Below are 20294 nucleotides of genomic sequence, written 5' to 3' on the forward strand. Positions count from 1 at the left end.
ATAAGCTTGGAGTGTTTTTATTTGGCGTCTTGGATATCAATACTTGTAATCAGCTAACCCATGATAAACAACTTTTTAAGGTAAAAATCAGTTGTTATTAATTATTTTATATTAGTTATCATTCACTAAATTTAAATGGGGTTGTGTAATCATATTTATTTTCAATCCTAATCTAGTAATTTTTGACTGTTTTTGCCACATGATCACAAACTATCACTATATGAAATGCCATGCATGTACAATTTAATTGTGATTCTAGATTTGGACATTTAATTAATGGTGAGTTAAAGAGGTAACATTACACAACAAATGACCAACACTGCAGTGAGAGGACATCACACACAGATGACTCCGAAAGGCAGACAGCACTATGCAAATTTTTAATTATTTTTTAAGGATATTGGGCTGCACTCAGTACTGCTGATGTGGCCTCTGTTCAGGACTTAATGAGATTGGGGCAAAAGACACAAAATGTTGCCTTCTGTTAACACTCAATAGATATATTCCATGGGTTAAGAGGTTAATAAAAAAAAATTTACTTTAAAAAGAGTTCAATAGTTCGTGCAGGGGACAAATAATAATAAGAAATAACCCTAATGATAAAAAAAAACAGACATTAAAAAGGAGCAATTAGTTTGACTTCATAAAGTATACTTCTGTAATGCTCTTAATAATCTGTTGCTTTTTTTTATTGTTTGTAAGAACAGGAGAGTTAAAAACTGAGTTAAATTTAATCTAGAAAAAAACAGGATAAAGAGGAAAAAGGGGTTGTGAACAAAAAACTTGTATGTGAGGAAAGAATTTTCCCTATACATAAAAAAAGCAAGATAGTTTATGTGTCACTCATATTGCCATTCTACAAACAGTGTGTAAAATTAACCGTATTAAAACATCCACGTATCTGGAGATTATAGAATTCACTGTATAGTTTTTTTCTAAACTTTTGAAATAACTTCTTTGACTTAGTTTGAAAAACAAAATGTATTTATTAAAACATTTTTCCCGTTAATTTATTCCAAATGTGAACTCGGGCTTTTGTTTGTTTTTACTTTGAAATATTAGAGGAATATGTTTTACTGCCACCTGCTGGTCGCCAACGGAATTACACTGACGTTTCCCCCTCAGTGTGACGTATGTTCCTGTGACGCGCAGAAATTTTAAACTCTCGTCCTTCTCAGTGATGGCGGCTTCGTTTCGTTCTCTCCCTGCAAGCTGTAATAACAAATGGTACTACACACGACAGCAGATCGACAACAGCCCATCTCGGCGAGCTGGACTTGATCCCGACAAGGAGCTGTCCTACAGACAACAGGCGGCGAACCTGCTCCAGGACATGGGACAGCGGCTCAATGTGTATCTTTTGTCGAGGGGACGACTTGCGTCTCACCTAGCCTACGTTAGCTTGTTAGCTAGCGAGGTTTAGCTTCTCGTGAAGCCGGTTCGGCCGAGAGCGCCGCCGGTGTTTGTTATTGTGTTTTGTTCGAGGGCCTTTAGTTTGCTTTCATGTTTCCCATCAGTTTCAGGCGGTGGTTTGTGATTTTCGGATGTTAACGACAGCTTGCTAACGTTATCCGAGAGCGGCGTAGTAGGCTGAACCGGGGCCGTGGAGGCCTGTGTGGTCGGCGGGCCTTCAGGACGTTAGCATTAGCATCGCTTCTTGTTGTAAATGTTTGTGAGGAAAATCTGTAGAGTAGGACGACATATTGTTTGTAGAAACATTGTGTTTTAATCGTTAGTGTTTTACATGTCATGTCTTTAGAGCCAAGCCTTTTATACGATATTTATAAATAACTGCTTCCGGCTAACCTCAGACTAATGGGAAGCTAGCTTGGGTTTCAACTTTGTTGTTCTGCCACTGATGTGATAACAGGCTGATATGATGCTACTTTTTATCAGTTATCAGGTAAATTAAAGCTCTTTAGTTATGTTATTTCACGTGTAAACCAGTTACCTAAGTCCGAACTCATAATCCACCATCTACACCGATACTGTTTGTCCTTAACTATCATGTATCAGGTCCCAACTTACAATTAAATACAGCCATTGTGTACATGCACCGATTCTACATGGTCCAGTCTTTCACCAGATTTCACAGAAATGTAAGTAGTGTTTTTCATGCTCACCTGAAGTCCCTGATGCAGCTGTCAGCTCGTATGTGTCACCTCATGAGCTTTATTTTTGGTGTTTTGGTTTTTCCCTCACCAGGTTATTGCTCCTGCCGCTCTCTTCCTCGCTGCAAAGGTTGAGGAGCAGCCCCGAAAGCTGGAACATGTTATCAAGGTGGCCCATGCATGCCTCAATCCTCAGGAGCCTTCACCAGATGTACGCAGTGATGTAAGTGAAAATTGTCCCATGTCTCCTCACGTGTTTGTCTGATAGGAGATTGCTGCAATAAAACAGATTTAAGAGAACGTTGATAAGTACAGTTTATGAAAATTAATAATCGGTTTATCTTTCTTTGTAGGCGTACTTTGATATTAGATTTGCGTGGGTCACTAACTTTTTCATTACTCCAATTTGTGACGCTTGCTGTCACAGTTCTCTTCTCATGTTTCAAAGTATAATCTATCTTAGGAATAAGGTTAACAACCATTTTAATTGTCTTCTTTACACTTGCGCTTCACATTGCATTTGATCTGGATACAATTAAGTGATACTGCGTTTTGTTATGAGATGTTGTTACCTCAGGCGTTGAGGTTGCATGATGCGTGGGTCGCAAGAGCAAAAGTGAAATGCATCCCCGTGTCTGTGTAGGTTTTCAGTCATCCAGGTAATGTGATGTCTGCTAGTTGTAAAACAAGAGCATCTGTACTCGCTACGTAGCTTTAACCAGCTCCACAAGAAAGGTAGGTTTAATATGTTTGAACGTCAGCAACCTGACTTTTCATTTTAACTTCGGAGGGCCATTCAGATGACATTATTCAAAGTCGCATAGCGTGTCCAGTTGCTCTTGTTTGACAACGGATAGAGGGCGCCCAGTGAGTAACGTGCCTGTCCTCTCAACCTCAGGCCTACCTGCAACAAGCCCAAGACCTGGTCATTCTTGAGAGCATAATACTCCAGACCTTGGGTAAGTTGGGAAGGAAGAACTGGGTCCCCTGATTTCCCTCCAGAAACACATGTGATTATATATATAATATATTAAAAGTAAAAAAAAGTAGTGCTAACCTTGTTTTACTTTTGTCCACAGAAACCCCAAATGCAGTTAGAAGCACTGGACAGTGACATTTATGCTTCACGTTAGCATTGCTCATTACCCATTGTTTCTGCTTTTGTTTCTGTTATGACGTTAACATCTCACATTTCCCTCTCCATTTTTTTCTTCATATTTTTAAGCCATTTGTTGTAGGTCTATGTGATGACTTGCTGCATTATCATGAACAGTGGCTTTTAGTATGTCCGCTGCAGTCTGCTTTAATCCTACCCCATCTTTTTAGATCTTGGAGTTGATGAAAATAACACTGATTGATTGAAATAAGTTTTAAAGTTAACTGACATGTCATTAATGTTTTTCATACCCAGGATGTTATCAGAAGACCCCATGCAACACTTAGTCCGACTGTAACAGTATTCATTTTCTGATTTTCAGGGACCTTTGTTAATGATTACAACAGAATGGGAAATAGTCGTTGTCATGGAAATTGGACTTAATACCATGAGTTCCCTTTATTAATCTCTGCCTCTTTTTGTCCCCTTTTATTGCAGCTTTTGAAATCACCATCGACCACCCGCACACTCATGTTGTCAAGTGCACTCAGCTTGTCAGAGGTGAGCATCAACTCTTCAACTTTGTGAAATTCCTCTTTTGATATTTCAGTGTGAATGTAATTTGGCACATTCATTTATTAATTTGCAGGTTTTAAGTGTATTTCTTTGTTCTGTTGTTGTTCCAGCGAGCAAGGATCTGGCTCAGACGTCATACTTTATGGCTACCAACAGGTATATGGACAGTTCACTGTAAAGCATAGACTTTTGTTTGTTTTTTTTGTTGTTGTTTTTTTTAATGAGCAATAAAATGGTGGCACATGTTTTCATGCTGTTTGTTTGTGTTGAGTATAATCCTCAAACTCAATATACTGAATGTCTGTTCTCTCTTCTCCTGTTTCTGTTTTTTGTTGCCTTCTGGGACGTATCCTGCCACGTAGTCTGCACTTGACCACGTTCTGCCTGCAGTATAGTCCGCCCGTTGTGGCCTGCGTATGCATCCATCTCGCCTGCAAGTGGTCCAACTGGGAGATCCCCGTGTCCACGGACGGCAAGCACTGGTGGGAGTATGTCGACCCCACGGTCACCCTGGAACTGCTGGATGGTATGTGCTGTAAAAAATGTGTTTGAGAAGGACCCACAAGTCCTGCAGGTTAATAACATTTAACTGTGCCATGTAACTTCTCTCAGAGCTCACACATGAGTTCCTGCAGATTCTGGAGAAAACACCCAGCCGGTTGAAACGGATTCGCAACTGGAAGGTACAGCTTTTTCCCCATTGGTCCTTCGTGTCCTCCAGAGCACAGTCTGCATCATGTGGACGTAATTAGTTGACTCACTTTATAATAATTATCTGTTTTTTGGCTCCCAGGCTGGAGGTCAGACACCCAAAGCCAAGCCAAAAGTCCAGGAGGAGGGTGACCAGAGGGACACCATGATGAGCATGATCTCTATGGCTTCTTCAGAGAGTACTGTGGCAGGTCTGATGAGCCTCTCAGCTCCACCGTCTGCCTCTTCTTCTTCCTCATCCATGGGTGATAAGGAGAGGGGGGCATCTGGCAGTGCTCAGACCTGGAGTGGAAAAGGCCAGGCTGGTTCTGAACAGCAGCAGCAACAACAACAACAACAACAGCAACAGCAACAGCAACAGCAGCAGCAGCAGCAGCAGCAGCCGCCCAACCATGAAGTCCATGCCCCGGCTAAGGTATCTCTCAGTGAGTACCGTGCCAAGAACGCAGATGTTTTGGCTGCCCAGAAGAGGAAGCTGGAGAACATGGAGGCCAGCGTGAAGCGGGACTACGCCAACGCTGCCCAGGCTCTCATTGGTCAGCAGCAGAGGAAGGAGAAGCAGCAGCAGCATCATCACCAGCAGTCCAGCTCCTCTTCGTCTGACATGTCCAGCCCTTCTCCCATTATTCTGAAAATCCCCCTGGAGAAGGAGAGGCATGACAGGAGCTCTCTGAAAATGCGTTTCCCTGTAGCGGGTGGAGGAGGAGGAGGTGGCGGTGGTGGCAGCGGGCACAGCAGCGGCAGCAGCAGCAGCACCCGAGGTCAGGATCAGGACATCAAAGTCAGAATACGAGTGCCTGAGAAGCAGAGGGGGAGTTCAGGAGAAGAGGGCAAGAGCAGGGACAAGCACAGGGAACGGTCTAATCACCACCATCATCACCACCACCACCATCACCACCATTCTTCCTCTAGCAGTGCCTCACTTTCCTCCTCACATAAACACTCATCTAGCTCCAGTGGGACGGTAGGAAGCAGCAAAAAAGTCCCCAGCGACTCCTCTAGAACAAGCTCTTCATCCTCTTCTGCCTCGCGCAAGAGGACACACTCCCAGGATCCCACAGCAGGCTCTCACCCTGCCTCAAAAGTCAGCAAATCCTCTAGGAATCCCTACCAGCTACCGTCCCTGTCTTCCTCCTCTGGGCAAACTCTGGGGCACGGTCCTGACATTCTTCCCGCCCTGGGCCTTCCCCACCACCAGGGGAGCTACTCACACTCCAAAAGTGACAAGACAGACACTAATGGGCACGGTGCAGCGGGCGGGGCCCAGTCGAACGAGTACCAGGACACTTTTGAAATGCTAAACTCTCTTCTGAGTGCACAAGGCGTCCAGCCCTCCCAGCCGTCCATGTTTGAGTACAGATCCCAGTTCGGGGACTACATTTACGGCAGTGGCTCCAGAGGGAACAACCCCAGACCCCCACCCCTGCCTTCAGATCCGCCTCCGCCACTGCCGCCCTTACCGAAATGAGTTCCCGATCAGGAGACGCTGTTGTGTACATTGTACTTGACATCACAAACATCCATCTTGTTACATAAAGTATTGTGTAATTTTACTTTTTAACTCACCCAACTTTTTTTTTTTTTTTTTTAAATGGCTTCGGTGTGACAGCAGAGAAATGTACCGGTGAAACAAATGAGTTTTTCTTTTTAAAGTTCACCTGTGGGGCAATAATGAGAGGCTTGAAAAGCTTGTAAAATGTGAGGAAAAAAGTTAACAAGTGTAGATAATTTTTTTTTTTACTCTTAAATGAAATGTGATGATGGGACCTGATTACTGTTTTAAAGGAAGTCATCGTCTTGAAATCATGAGGAAACTAAAAGATTTCCATCACATACCTGTTCGGTCTTCTTACCGATTGTCTTTTTATAATGTTTTTATAGTATGTTATTTATTAATTGAATACTTAAAAAAAAACACAGTCCCCTTTTCTACCTTTTTTAAGGTTTCCCCTCTGTGTTATTTTCGCGCAGAGAGACATTTCTTCATCAAGACTGTACAGGCTAGTTTGAGAGTGCATGTCTCCAAAGCCATCTTTTCAATATTTTTGTCTTTTTAAATATTTTCTTTTTTCTTTTTTTTTTTATCAGCCATAACCTCAAAAAGAAAAAAAACAGTGATTGCCCCCACCCCTGTTGTTAATCTGTTTTGTTTCTTTCATTATTTGGTAAACTTGTACAAAGATTGTAAAATGTTTAAAACAAACATGAAATATTTTTTACATTTTGTTACAAAATTGCAAAAAAAAAGATGTAAATTATGGAAGCTTGTACTTTTTTTTTTTTAGATTTCGAGTGTTGCAGTCATTGTTTTAAATGGTTGTAAAATATTCATATTCAGTTCTCTAATAATTACACTAATGGACAAAGTTCATACCAAGGATATACATTTATGTTTTATCAAAGAGTTCAGAGAGTTCAAACATATCTCCCCGATATGGTCACAATGAAGGAACTGCCAACAAACAAAGAAAAAGAAATCCCTTGTAATGTGTTGTAACTGTCTTCTGGGGTGTTCACAGCTACAAATAAAGTTAGAAATACTCAGAATATATAGCTACACAACGTTTTCACCCTGAAACTGTCGGAAAAACACATTTTTGGTGCTGGTGCTCACTTTGTGGTGACCATATTGAGCAAAGTGTACAACAAAGTATTCACAATACACATTATCAAAGACTAATAATAAGTCAACTGTCTGTTTTTATGGCTGTCTTTCATTCATTCATTAATGCATTTCCTTTGGGGGATGTTTTTAAAAACCGCAGTGTCAGTTCGTGCTGATCTGATTTAAGTCGTGTTAAAACTTGTCTTGACTCCCATTATCTTCAAACTGAATCAGTCATTTTTTCAGATTGTCCCACACGCCATTGATTCATCAAACATGTTTGCATGTGTTCTTTAGTTGTGTAAAAAAAAAAAAGAAAAAGAAAAAAGACAGAAAAAAATCATCCACGGCAAGCAGTAATGTAAGTATAATCCGAGATCATCCAAAATCAATAAAGTCCTAAGTCTAAGTCTAAGTCTAAGGTTATCAACATACCTCCACTACAGGGTCATGAGCATGAAGTATAATACTGTAATTAATCTGAATTTAATGTTTAAATTTTGTGTTGGAGCAAAAAATAGTGGAAGAGGTGCTACTTGTTGGCAAAAGAATCGGGTATCATCTGTACATTTAATTCATATTAAGCTTTATATGGTTTTTTGATTGTATAGTATTACTGCTCTTAACCTGCTTTCTGTTTGTTTCTGTTAGTAATCAAAACTCATTTGTTTTTAGGCAGTTCACAGTAATGCAGTACAACAAATCAGCCATACAATTGTAAAATATTTTTGTTCCCTTGATATATTGAAGATATGCTGAAAGAGTATAGCTCTTTGCTCAGGCAGCAGAGGTTTTATTAGTTATTCAACTCTTGGTTGTAACAGGGAAACAGTAAATGCACTGAATATTTATCTCAGTAGGATTGCCTACAATGCAATTGACCAAGTGTTACATGTATTAAGGTTAGACTATTTAGAATAGATGTCCAATATATCATTGCATTTTTGAAAATTGCTTTTATTTGATCTGGAAAAATCCTCCCATTTTAAGTATTAACTTTATGCTGTGAGAAAATCATACAAAAAGGACACGCATTTTAAAATAAACCCATCTGTGAGAAAAACGGAAGACACTCATGCAACCTAACAATGCAAATATCACATAGCTACAATAAGTTTCATGTTTTTTCACGTCTTGGTGTTTTTAGTGACACTCAGGTCTGGAAATGAAACGTTTTGGGATTTTTTTTGTTTTCAGTTAAAAGGTTATATGTGAACACTGTCTTTTTGATATAATGTGGTTGCTTTATTCTCAATTAAGGTCAATAAATATTTTAAGAAAACGTTGGTTGCATTACATGTTTTTACAAAACTTAATTGCTGCAATATTGTGGGTGTATTAAAGAATATGAGTTTGGTGCTGGTTTGAGTGGCAACTAGATTGGCCAATGAAATGCCTCGAATTCTGATGCTGTGGCCAATCAGAGCTAAGAGAGGGCGGGGTCACTGTGTGACTGCAGAGGCTGTGGCAGTTTGTAGCGAATGCAGGAAAATCGACGTAGTGCGCCTCTGGAGCTAGAAACGATCGGACGGTTGAGAGGAAGGTAAGCAGTTTTAAGCAAAAAGGCATGGATATGTTCGTCTTCTAGTGCCGGGGCATTTCGGTGATAGTTAGAGAGACGACTCTCTATAGCCACCGGTCTGTAAAATTCGGTTCTTTGCCGCCTATTGTGGAAATTAGCGGTTAGCTAGTGTTAGCAACTGTGAAACAAAGATGGCGACTCCATAACTGAAATAGTGACGCAGTAAAGAGAGGCGGGCTAAATCGTGGTGTGGCGCCCGGTTAGACTTGTTTAACACAGGGACATCTGTTTCTACTAGATTTATGTCTACAATTAAAACATTTTCTACTTTAAGTTAGTGTGGCTGTTTGTGTTTTGATAGTTTTAATCTTTGTCTGAATGCATAATGTGTTAACCTGTAACAAAGTTGATCAGTATATATCAAGCCACCTGACCTGCCACCGCCTATGTTAACGTTACTCAACTAAACATCAGCTAGTTTTCATCCGTATTTCTTCAGCTGTTATTGACACGATGATTATTATTTCAGGTTCATATAGGAACGTTTTCTCCTGCCTTTATAGATAAGTATACTGTTGTATATCTGACCTTTGGACCCAATTTGTGATTAAAGGGCCAAATAAGCCACGTGGATTCATAAAATGTGTGTATTCTCTGTTAAATTATTTGTTTTAAAGCACCACCTGCAGTTGCATGTATTTGTGGTCAACGATTTATTTGCACATTGCAGTTAGGGCACATTTTGACCTTCATATTCCATTACTTGATTAATCTTTTTGTCTATAAAACGCCATCAAATAACAAAGAATATTGTCTTTATCCTCCCAGAGCCCTAGGTCATATTTTCAGATGTTTGGTTTACTCCACTCAGCATTGCAGTCACAAATAACAAAGATTAGAGACCAGGGAATACTTGGAATTTGGTGGAGAATTTGTGGAATAATGAACATTTTAATTTTCTGTTGCTAGATTTGTCAACTTATTGTTTCATCTCAGCTTTAGCTTCTATATGCCATGTCTCACTTAATTAACAATTAACAGAAATGTCCATTGTATTTTCCACAATGTCTCAATTAATTGTTTGTTTTCAATTGTTGGAACTAGTAGGTGTCCATTTTATTTTCTGTAGCCCAGGGGGATATTTTTAAGTATCTAGTCTGTCTCACAAACCGTGCAAAACTCAAGAATATTCAGGTTAATATCACAAATGACAAAAAAAAAAAACGGCAACAACTCCTCACAACTGAGAACCTGAAACCAGCCAGTGTTGGTGGTATTTTTGCTTGAAAATATCTAAAATTAGTTATTATGAAAATGGTTCCTGATCACTTGATCAATTGACTTGTCCTTTTATATTTAGAAGCTAGTCTAGTTACGATAGTTCATATCTTGGTACAAAACAGAGAAAAGCATAAAATCCTCACATTCAAGTTGAAACCAGGAGCTGAATCTTTGTCAGTTTTGCTTGAAAAATGAATCAAGTGATTAATAATCAATAATACATACTTATTTTTTGCAGACTTTGCAATGAACAGGATACGAATCCACGTTTTGCCCTCGAGTCGGAACCGGGTGACCCAGGCGCCCCGACCCCAGGAGCCTCAGGCCTGCTCCTTTACCCAGCGACCATGCTCTCAGCCCCGTCTTGAAGGCCTGGAGTTCTGCATCAAGCACATTCTGGAGGACAAAAACGCCCCGTACAAGCAGTGCAGCTATGTCTCCGCCAAGAACGGCAAGCGCTGCCCCAACGCTGCACCAAAAGTGGAAAGGAAAGATGGGTGAGTAGAAAATGGGAAGTCTAAATTTCTCCTGCCTGATAACGAATCCAAGCAGCTTTCTGAAATCTCTTCTCCAACGACCCTGTCTTTTCCTCAGAGTGACGTTCTGTGCGGAGCATGCTCGCAGGAATGCCATGGCTCTCCGGGCTCAGATGAGAAAGGCGTCTGCCGGTCCATCCCCAGAGGCACTGTTGTCTCAGCTTAGTGGATACAACCGAGCAGAGTCACACAGCCTGGACGGAGGCCGCTCTGAAGCAAGTCGTATTCTAGGTAAACGGTCAACGAGTGGCTTTAATCTCGTGTGTTCTGCTGCGTAGGAAGGGGGAAGTTAATGAGGTTATTTCTATTGCAGTTTATTTTATCATCTTTGTATAGATATGGTTTTGATGTTAAAATTCACTCTCTCTGGGCAGACGAGGACAGTCTGAGTGAGGAGGAGCAGGGACCATTAGTACTCGACCAGACGTGGAGAGGAGACCCTGACAGTGAAGCAGACAGCATCGACAGTGATCATGAGGATCCTCTGAAGTAAGATGAATTATCCAACCATCTCTAAGTTTTACTTTAAAGCGCTCATTGTAATTTTATTTGAGTTAAATTGTAGTGTGAATAAGCACCTTTCTGTTCACGGACTCCGCTTCATTTATCAGAAATAACAGTATCCCAGTCGATGCTCCAAAGCATCACTGAGTATTATGTGTTTGCAGACTGGAAAAATGACTAAATTAAGTCAGAGTCAGTATATAGACTAAAAAACACTTGACTTTTGAGTCTGCTGTTGATGTAGAGTGTAGCCCCAAGGCACACATGCTGTATCTTTATTTTGTTAGTATTAAACTGCAAAGTATGTTGTTTTCCTGTATACAGTATACTGTAACATAAAGCATATACATTAGTAGAATGTCTTCATTTGGCTTGTTGTAGGAGTTTGAGAGCTGTGATATCGTCATTTTTTTCTGGTGGTTTTAATGGTGAATCTGATTATTTTCTGTTCTTGTAGACATGCAGGAGTGTACACAGCAGAAGAGGTGGCTCTCATCACTCGAGAAAAACTCATCAGGCTCCAGTCGCTCTATATTGACCAGTTCAAACGCCTGCAGCACCTGTTGAAAGAGAAAAAGCGCAGATACCTGCACAGCCGCAAAGTGGAGCATGAAACCCTGGGTAAATACACAACTAATGGTTCAGAAACTGAATGTATTTTGCTTTGTTTACCTGCCTTTTCCTGTTCTACAGTTTGTTTCAGAAAATTAGCCCACAGTCTTTCATGTTCACCGAGCCTTTGCCTCACAACCTTCAACAATACCTGTATTTGTTTGTGTTGATAACAGGGAGCAGTCTGCTGACAGGTCCTGAAGGACTGTCCATGACAGAAAGGGAGAACCTGAAGAAGCTCAAAGCTCTGCGTCGATACCGTCGTCGGTACGGCGTGGAAGCCCTGCTGCACCGGCAGCTGAGGGAGAGGAGGCAAGCTGTGACTGAAGGAGCTCCTCAGGTGTGACCACTAGTAGCTCTAGTAACCATTTAAGACTTTAATGTTGAAAGGTCGGTTCACCAGAACACAAAAACATTCGCCTACTCTTCAGTGCTATCTAGCTACTGTGTCTGGACTCCTGCCACTGCCTGAGGCTGACATGGGTGAAGGGAGTTATGTTTGTGATTCTTTCCAGCAACGATGCCCCAGTCACAGACGCTGCTTTCATCAGTTTTAACTGGAACTTTATTACTGACGCACTGTTATCTCTATGATCACCGTTGCAGCACAGGAGCCAGCATCCAATGGGTTTTGTTTTCTCTCATCATTCATAGGGAATCGTTTGTGTTAAGGGCGTAGTCAAAATATGGGCATAGGTGTTGTTGGTGTCTTTTGTCTCATTTGAGAATACACACCTATGTGTAATTAAATTTAATCTGGGGCCAAATATTTTTTCTTGACGTGTCAGATTTGACCACTGCTCTGTGTGTTAACAATATTTACTGAGACACTTCTTCTAGAAAATAAATACAGAGAGGGGGTCAGACAGAAATCCTCTCACTTCCATGTTCTGGTGAAAGCTGACATTTCAGAGACTGATGTTTCAAAACCTGTTTGCAGAGCTAATTTGTGGAACTGACCCGTTGTTTAACTTAATTAAATCTAGTGTGCAGAGGGGCGTCTGAACATGAAGGCTGTTGAGCATGAAACAATGTGCAGGCTGTTTTTTTTTTTTTAACTGAACATGACCTTTTTATTTCAATAAGAACTGTGGTTACATTACATTACATGATTCTTGACATTCATCACACACGCTGGGTTTGTGCTTTGAACGTAATCTGAGGGTATTGTCCCTAAGTATGTTGATTACCATAGGGAATGGGGATAATACATACTTTTGGTTTTCAGATTAAGCTCAACATATTTGGGTGCAGCAGAACAGAAAACACTCACGTGAAGGCAGAAACATTTTTCAGGCTTTTCCTTTAACAATTTTGTGGCATCCAGGAATGTTAATGTTCTGAAGGATGATTATAGTTCTAAAAGAAATGCTGTTTGGTTGATGTATTTGACCTTACACTTCTTTCCTCTGTTGTAGCCACACTCAAGAACAGTCTACGAGAAGTGCATCTCCTTTGTGGAGGGAACCCGATGTTCCAACCCCTGCCTGCCCCTGACCCGACACTGTGTCTCACGTATCCTCACTGGTGTTTTTCAGCTTGGGTTTGACCACCAAGTAGTCTGATCTGTTTCCATACAAGAGACCACACATATTTCTTTTGACATTTATATTTCTCTGCTCCGTTTAAACTGTCCTCCATCTTGTCTCTCTCTGAGATATATTCACCGTGGCCCCAATCAAGACCAGCAGCTTGCAGTAGCTGCTGGTTTCAAAGGGAGCCTACATGAACTCCTTCCTGTGGTCTGTTGATTTTTCCCAGAGTTGCAAAGGGGCTAATCAGTTCAGTTGGAAGGAACAAAAATCCCTTCCCAACCTGTCTTTTTATTTTAACCCCAAATCATTTAGTGTAGTCTCATGCTTTCCATACTGTTCATACACACTGTATTTACATGATAGTTTTCTCTGCATCATTGCATGCACTGAACTTTTCCATATATTTTCCACCTCAGTCTTGGTGATTAACCTGTGTCCAGACGCTGGTGTTGCTTTGTGAATAAGTTGTACAAACCCAAAATATTAATGCTCAGAGAAAAATCTCAAACCTGTTGTACTGCTCAGCCTTAAGAGAGTCGAGCCTTGTGCAACTCCACAATAAGGAGCTTTATATTGAGAAATAATACAGCAGGATTATTATTTTCATAAGAATAATTGGAGTATTTTGGCAGCTTTGGGGCTAAAGTTTCCCATTAATCAGTGTCCACAGGTCGGCATTTGGTGTTTGGGTTTTAAAGATGGCAGCAGTTTCTGTATCTTCTGATCTGTGTTTTGTGTTTGTTTGTGTAAAAGCACACATTCTTTCATTTCCCTTGACAACCATACACTCAGACATCTACCAGGACAGCAATCAGGTGCTTTTCAAAATGTGCCCGGGTCTGAAAGACATCCCCTGCGACCGCATCGTGCATATGGGCCAGTCTGACGACCCCCGCTGCCCGCTTCACCTCACCCTGCCTCCCCCCATGTACCAGCCCGAGCAGGAGCCCCCACCGCAGGACCAACTCGCCCTCGCAAGCAAAGACATGTATCTGAGCGCAGCAGAGCTCCAGCCCACAGAGAGCCTTCCCTTAGAGTTCAGTGATGTACGTAGTTATGTTATTGACCAACCACTCTCCTCTAAGGTGTATGTACTGTAACAAAAATGTCATGTTTCCACACTGGTATTTTACGGTGCTTTTGCAGCTACTGTAACGTCTTTGGTGCTGTTTTTGGCTCAGTTTATTTTCACACACGCAAAAATTCAGGTTCTCATCTCTCCAGCTATCAAGAAGACGCTGTACTTTAATGCTAGTCCAGGTCAAACCTTGATTATTCTCCAGCTAGCTGCCTGTAAATGTTGATTTTAATAATCTGCATCAGATGGCAGCTCAAACCTCCAGAGTCAGAGCTTTGTCGTTGGGTCTGATCAAACTCCCACTGCTAAGGAGCTGCTCCAGAATTAGTTTTTGACTTTGAGAGAGGCCACTTGTTGTTTGGTCACTGTTTTCAAATCAAACCAAGGCTGATTCAAGAGGACTAACAAAATAACATAGGTTTGAAAACTCAGTAACTCTGGTTCTGATTCAACAACTGGACAAAGAGCATTCGAATGGGGGGCACACACAGAACTGTGTAGTAGTAGATCTGTGATTTTAGCATTAATTCAAAAGCTTAAACACTAAGGAGTCGATTTGCTGATAGTGAATTATCAAGAGTGACCTCTGTTAATGACGGTGAAACAGGGTCTGTTTGACCTCATGTTCACAGCTCTTGGTTCATCTGTTAAATTAAAAAAAGTCCCTCTGAACATGAGCTGGACCAGAACTAAAAGGCAGCAATGAACCTTTTTTCCCCAGACCAAATGAACCAGGTGTGAATGCACCCTGAAAAGCCAGTGGGCACATGATTTGTGTTTTTTAACATTTGAGACAAATGTAGTGACTATTGCAGCTCTTAAAAAGCCATTAAAGTGTTGCTACTGTAAGATTTAGTTGTGACTCGTGCTCCTAATAAATGATACAAACGTTTATATTTATTACCCAGATCTTCACAGCTCACCATGTGTTGCCCCGGGGTTGACAAATGATCTCTGAAAAGTAAAAATTGAGCTTAAACAAAGGCTTTAAGTTCCTCTCGCACACAAATTAGAAAAACCTGAAGCTGATTGTTGACCCCCCTGCGTCCATCCAGATTAATTATCCTAAAACAAGACGTTCCACCTGATGATCGGTGGTGTAAAAAACTGAAAACTGAAAATGGCTCCTACAAGAAGTTTATTGTTAAGATTGAGAGTTCATAAATATTCCTGTTACACAGGACCTGGATGTGGAGGGGGATGGTATGCAGGGTCCTCCGTCCCCTCTTCAGTTTGACACGGCCCTGGCCCTGGAGGACCAGACCATCAGAGCCATCGCCGAGGCCCCGATGGACATCCTGACCGGAGAGGACCCGGACCAGGTCGACCTGGACGCCTCAGGACAGGAGCTTTCAGAAAGAGACGTGGATGCCATCATGGATGACCAGGTTAACTCTTGATTAGGGGATTTGTCTGCCTACACACCGAGCAATAACAAATTCACTGTATGTCACACTGGTAGAGATGGGTCTAATAAAATCTTGGTCACAATCTGTGTCAGACTGAACAAAATCAATCTCTAAGTGTGTCAAATTGTGTGATGAATATTGGGGGGAAATCCAACTTAAAGGGTAGTTTCACATTAAACTACAAAACTTACAAAATTCACATGAAAAAATTCTTGCTGGTTATAATAATTCCTCCTGTTTGTTCTGGCTGTTCAGTAATCCTGTGTTAATATGTCTCCTATGAAAGTGATGATGGGACAAAAACCAGTCTTTCTCCTATGAAAAATAAACCTTCTGGCCACATTATTGGGTACACCTATATATATCCAGTACAACAGCTCTGTCAGATATTCTCTCTCTATCAAGTTTAAAATGACCAGCGTTTATTAAAACTTTCTTTTTTTTCTTGGTGTTAATGTTTATAAATGGGATGGACAGAACATTACAAACACCTCTCAGTATAGAGTAGTTCATCTCCACACAGCTGCGACCTACGACCTCAGTGATAAACACAAGTAGAGAGATTAATACCTCTCTGACAGTGACAGCTCAAAACTGAACATATAGGTAAAATTTACCTTTTGGATTTCATTAGAGTTCAAGGAGGACTTTAAGGAGGATGCTTCATATTAACTTATTTTTTTAATTGGTGAAGCAAGATACACACTACAGGCATAAAAAGTGATTTAATATACACAGACAATACAAAGCATCATATACATACATACATGTGGACTTTCATGGGACGAAACAAAACAACTGAACCCTTCTGCTCAACGTGAGAAGTAAATGCAGCTAAAATGAAACTATAGGTTAAGACAACATAAAACTTTATGTCATAATGAAAATGTTAAACCAGAAAAAGTGCCATCCAAGAAACAACATAAAAACATAAGAATAATTTAAAATCACAGTTTATGTCCTTGTACTGTTGGAGTTACAGGTTGTCTTGTGTTCAATAAGATCCATACTGTTTACATGCAACGATCGTCCCCAGGGATTCTGGGTGTAAAATTTCCATTAATGTCATAATTTTGATGCTCCACATCAGCCAGTGTCAGACTGGACTCACAGTGAGAACTAGGAAGCAGAGTTTATGATCAATAACCAAAGATTTCTACTTGTTTCTCATGATTTTTAACTGCGTCTGCCTAAAATCACACAGCGTAATAAAAAACTCAGTGAACCAAGTCAATAAAGAAGTGGTATACTTGTCTTGTACACCCAGGTGTCAGTTTATTAGGAACACCTGAAACTGATAACTGTAGGTTAAAATGTTCAGATTTAGTCGAAACTGTGTTAAAGGACGTGTTGATTCAACTGTATGATCATTTCTGGACAAAATAATAGGAACACCTGTCAACAACATACTGCAATGCAGTTCAACTGCACCAGACACTGCAGCCTCCAGGATGTGGAGTGACAGAGCAGAAAAACATTCTTTGGCTAGAAAATTACACCTTCCATACAAACACACTCTCTGTACCAGTGAAAAGTCAGTACTGTCTCCTAACTTCCTGTTCTTCCACCCAGGTGGTGTCGGAGGTTGTAGGAGGTGAAGACGACGCCACTGACAACTCGCTCCAAGACGTCGACGCTGCTGCGGTCGATGCTCCCAGATGAACAAGCTGGACCTCTGCTGCATTAACAGACGAACAAGTTTCACTTCATAATAACAGCCCATCTGGTTGGATTAATCTGGCACCAACACAGTACTTACTGGTTCTTTCTGGTACAGAAGGAAGCCAGAATTGGATTTTTCAGAGGAATTCAGGTCACATTACTGAGGAAAAATGGTGTTAACAACCTCACAGACATTATATTAAAGCCCACGGATCTTATTGTTACTGTGTAATGTAACAAACAGATTGTTATCATTATGGCGTGAAAAAAATACAACATAAAAGCCACTCTCCCTAAACTCTAGGGATTCATTTATGTCCTCTTACCTCTAAGTTTTGAGAGGCGAGTCTAAACATTTTAAAATGAGTAGAAAACAAACACACCTCTCTCACATGTACAGCTGTGGAAGGTTTCTGTCATCAAAACTAAAATAAAGTCATGTAATTAGATAACATAAAGATGTAAGATATTTATTGTTTAATAAGGAAACTGGTGATTATTTTAAACTGTGAATACACAGTAAAAATAAGGTTTGTGGGCCGGACACAGTGTGTGACTGCTTCCCTTTTTATATTTATTTCTCTCTCGTGTTTACTTCCACTCTGCCTGTATTTAAAGGACAGGTTCACACTTTCACATACCCATATGTACATTGAAAGCATCATTGGTTTTTGTAGTTACTTTTTTTTTTTTTTTACCAGACTGACCACAAAGATCCAGTTTCAACGTAACATCCTTTTCCTGAGTTACTGTCGGTTTAACACCAAATTTCCTCATTGTGACTCCACATATTGTTTCTGTGTTGAGCTATAGTGGAGGGATAGTAACAAAAAGAGGGAATTTTGTTTAAAAAAAACTTAATTTTGGAAAAAGAACCCACTCGTTACCGCTGAAGCCTCATCTTTGCTTTAATGCAAGTTTAAAATGTCATTTTCACACAGAAAAAGGAGGAATATGAGTAAATCCTTCTATAATTTACACAGAATTTACTTGAAGAAGCGATATCTTTACATTTTGTGAAGCTGTCCTTTAAGTACAACTAGATTACACTGTAAATTACAGACTGTGTTATGAAGTGTTCCCCATGGTTCATTCCCACAAAGACTGATACTGAGTTGACCTGTTCACGGAGGTCACCTTGGGAAGAATAACACCTTCATTGATTGTGCTACTCTGTCATGTGGGTGTCTTTATTTTGTTGTCATGTTTTTGTCTGGGTTAAATTGCCTTAAAATTGTTCCCAGTCAGTTGCTCAATGTTTTGCATCTGTTAAACAAAAAAGGACACTCATCTCTCATTCACAAATAAACTATTTTCTGATACATTAGCTCAGCTTAATGAAATCCAGATCTGAACAGATTCATGACCGCCGTGGAAGTATTTTAAAGTGTAACTGGTATTTTTTTAACCTTATTTCCCCATGTTTGGATTTCTACAGAGAAGAATAGTCCTTTTTGTTTCAGCAGAAACAGCTATGTAACAGTACCAAACTCCATTGATAAAAACAGTGATTTTACCTCACAGAACACAGGAGTTGCTGGAATACTGCCGCCTTGATTGGTTAGTTAGTTTGTGTTATTGTGTGATTTTCAGTAGTGGAAGAAGTATTCAGAGCCTTCACATGAGCAAAAATACCGCACAACACAAACTAACTGATGGAGGCAGCTGCTCTGCCTGGTAAAATTCCTCTTTTTGTCAATGGAGTCTGGTACTGACATGTAAGGATGTTTCTGGTTCAAAAAGGGACCTTACTCTTTAATAAAAAGGTTTATTCTGTTCATAATGTTGTCAGACACTTGTAATAATAATAATCTGAGTCTGTCAGTGGCAAAAACGCACTTTCCTGCAAACATTTAATTATTTACACCAAAAAACATGGAGAAAATAAAGCCCAGAGCTTTAAAAAAAAAAAGTTATCCTTTAAGGCACAGAAAACCACGTATACGGGCAGCTTTTTTTCTAAGTATATGGCGAAGTTATGTTTGGCAGCATGGGGGACAGCCTCTGAGAAGTAGAGAAAAAAAATTGGGGCGGGTAATGCAATTTCATGCAATGACATCACTTTTCCTCAACCCAAACAGTAAAACGCCGAGGCAGAGGAAGAAAGCGGCTGCTGCTGCTGCAGGGAGAGGAGGACGCCGCTTGAAAAATGAGCACAAGGAGAGACATATTCCTCAAGAAAAACCAGTAACATTTCCACCTACGTTAACCATGGTACGGCTGCGTCGTCTGCTCCAGCTTCCAAGCAAATGAGGTGAGTTTTTATTATAAGGAAAATGCGGTTTCATGTTCGCCTTGGTCGAGGAGGGTTTTTTTCTCTCTCTCTTGCTGGGACTGGAATACCGACACTGAGCGTTTTGGCATGCTGTTCATTGTCTTAACATCCACAGGAAAGTAAAGGCTTGCACGGATGTAAAGATAGAAATGTTGGGCAGGTTTGCTTTTAGTGTGTTATTAAAATCAAACGCCCCTGTGTTTCCCTACATTTCCACCTCCTGCTTGTGGTAGCAAGGGCGTAACAGCACTTACCCGTGGCGGAGGGGACCCATTTCGGCGCAGGGTTTTCTTTGGGGGGGGGTTGGAGGGCCTGGTCCCTTGAAAAAAAAAAAGATATTTGGTTGTTTATAGAGCCTTGTTCCTCTTGTCCAAATTGATTTTTATTGTGTGTAACTGCAGCTGGAGCTGAAAATGCGCCCTGTCGCAGTTTGAGCCTCGTTTTCAGGTTTGAAACCTGAAAAGGGAACATGGAAAAGGAACTGTCATCTGAGTCCTGTTAAGTGCTCTGAGTGCACAGAGGGTGGATTTTTTTATTTTTCATGTCACACTGACGCAGAGGAGAGGGAATAAACTGCATTTTAAGAATAAGAATTAAAAAAAGATCCTGGCTGTGCACTAGAGACAGTGATAGTCCACAACCACCAGGCTTGAATTAAACCAAATCAGCCTCACAGTGACGATGTTAGAATGAATTAAGATGTGAATGTGTCTGCAGCAGGGATGTAGTGGAGGATAAACCACCCTGGTTTATGTAATGTGAAGTTAGGGCCATTCTTGAA

The 20294-nt window shown here is 40.7% G+C and overlaps 3 protein-coding genes and 1 non-coding gene across 4 annotated transcripts in view; all 4 read left to right on the forward strand.

Annotated features, from left to right (window-relative positions):
• Positions 1–1145: 1145 nt before the first annotated feature.
• ccnt1 (cyclin T1) lies at positions 1146–7198 on the forward strand. The gene is given in 10 exon segments (XM_018688073.2): positions 1146–1353; positions 2017–2032; positions 2034–2099; positions 2206–2334; positions 3010–3070; positions 3706–3768; positions 3894–3939; positions 4146–4309; positions 4396–4466; positions 4577–7198. Coding segments are annotated over 10 exon segments (2175 nt in total). The 5' UTR covers positions 1146–1180; the 3' UTR covers positions 5963–7198.
• Positions 7199–8534: 1336 nt separating this feature from the next.
• On the forward strand, positions 8535–18565 carry kansl2 (KAT8 regulatory NSL complex subunit 2). The gene is made up of 10 exons (XM_018688076.1): positions 8535–8642; positions 10141–10399; positions 10497–10669; positions 10813–10927; positions 11400–11563; positions 11731–11894; positions 12973–13069; positions 13882–14135; positions 15349–15555; positions 17149–18565. Exons 2-10 carry the CDS (start codon positions 10149–10151, stop codon positions 17236–17238), a joined length of 1515 nt encoding a protein of 504 aa, XP_018543592.1. The 5' UTR covers positions 8535–8642; positions 10141–10148; the 3' UTR covers positions 17239–18565.
• Positions 13223–13356, forward strand: LOC127142617 (small nucleolar RNA SNORA2/SNORA34 family). Its single transcript, XR_007813520.1, has one exon. It is a non-coding gene; the product is annotated as a small nucleolar RNA SNORA2/SNORA34 family (small nucleolar RNA).
• Positions 18566–18705: 140 nt separating the features above from the next.
• The window catches only part of nckap5l (NCK-associated protein 5-like), a 39128-nt gene continuing 37539 nt past the window's right edge, over positions 18706–20294 (forward strand). Inside the window, 1 exon segment of the mRNA XM_051071415.1 lies at positions 18706–19492. The gene's annotated coding sequence lies outside the window, so the exon portion shown is untranslated.

This window comes from Lates calcarifer, linkage group LG6, assembly GCF_001640805.2.
Source record: "Lates calcarifer isolate ASB-BC8 linkage group LG6, TLL_Latcal_v3, whole genome shotgun sequence".
NCBI classification, from domain to species: Eukaryota; Metazoa; Chordata; class Actinopteri; family Centropomidae; genus Lates; species Lates calcarifer.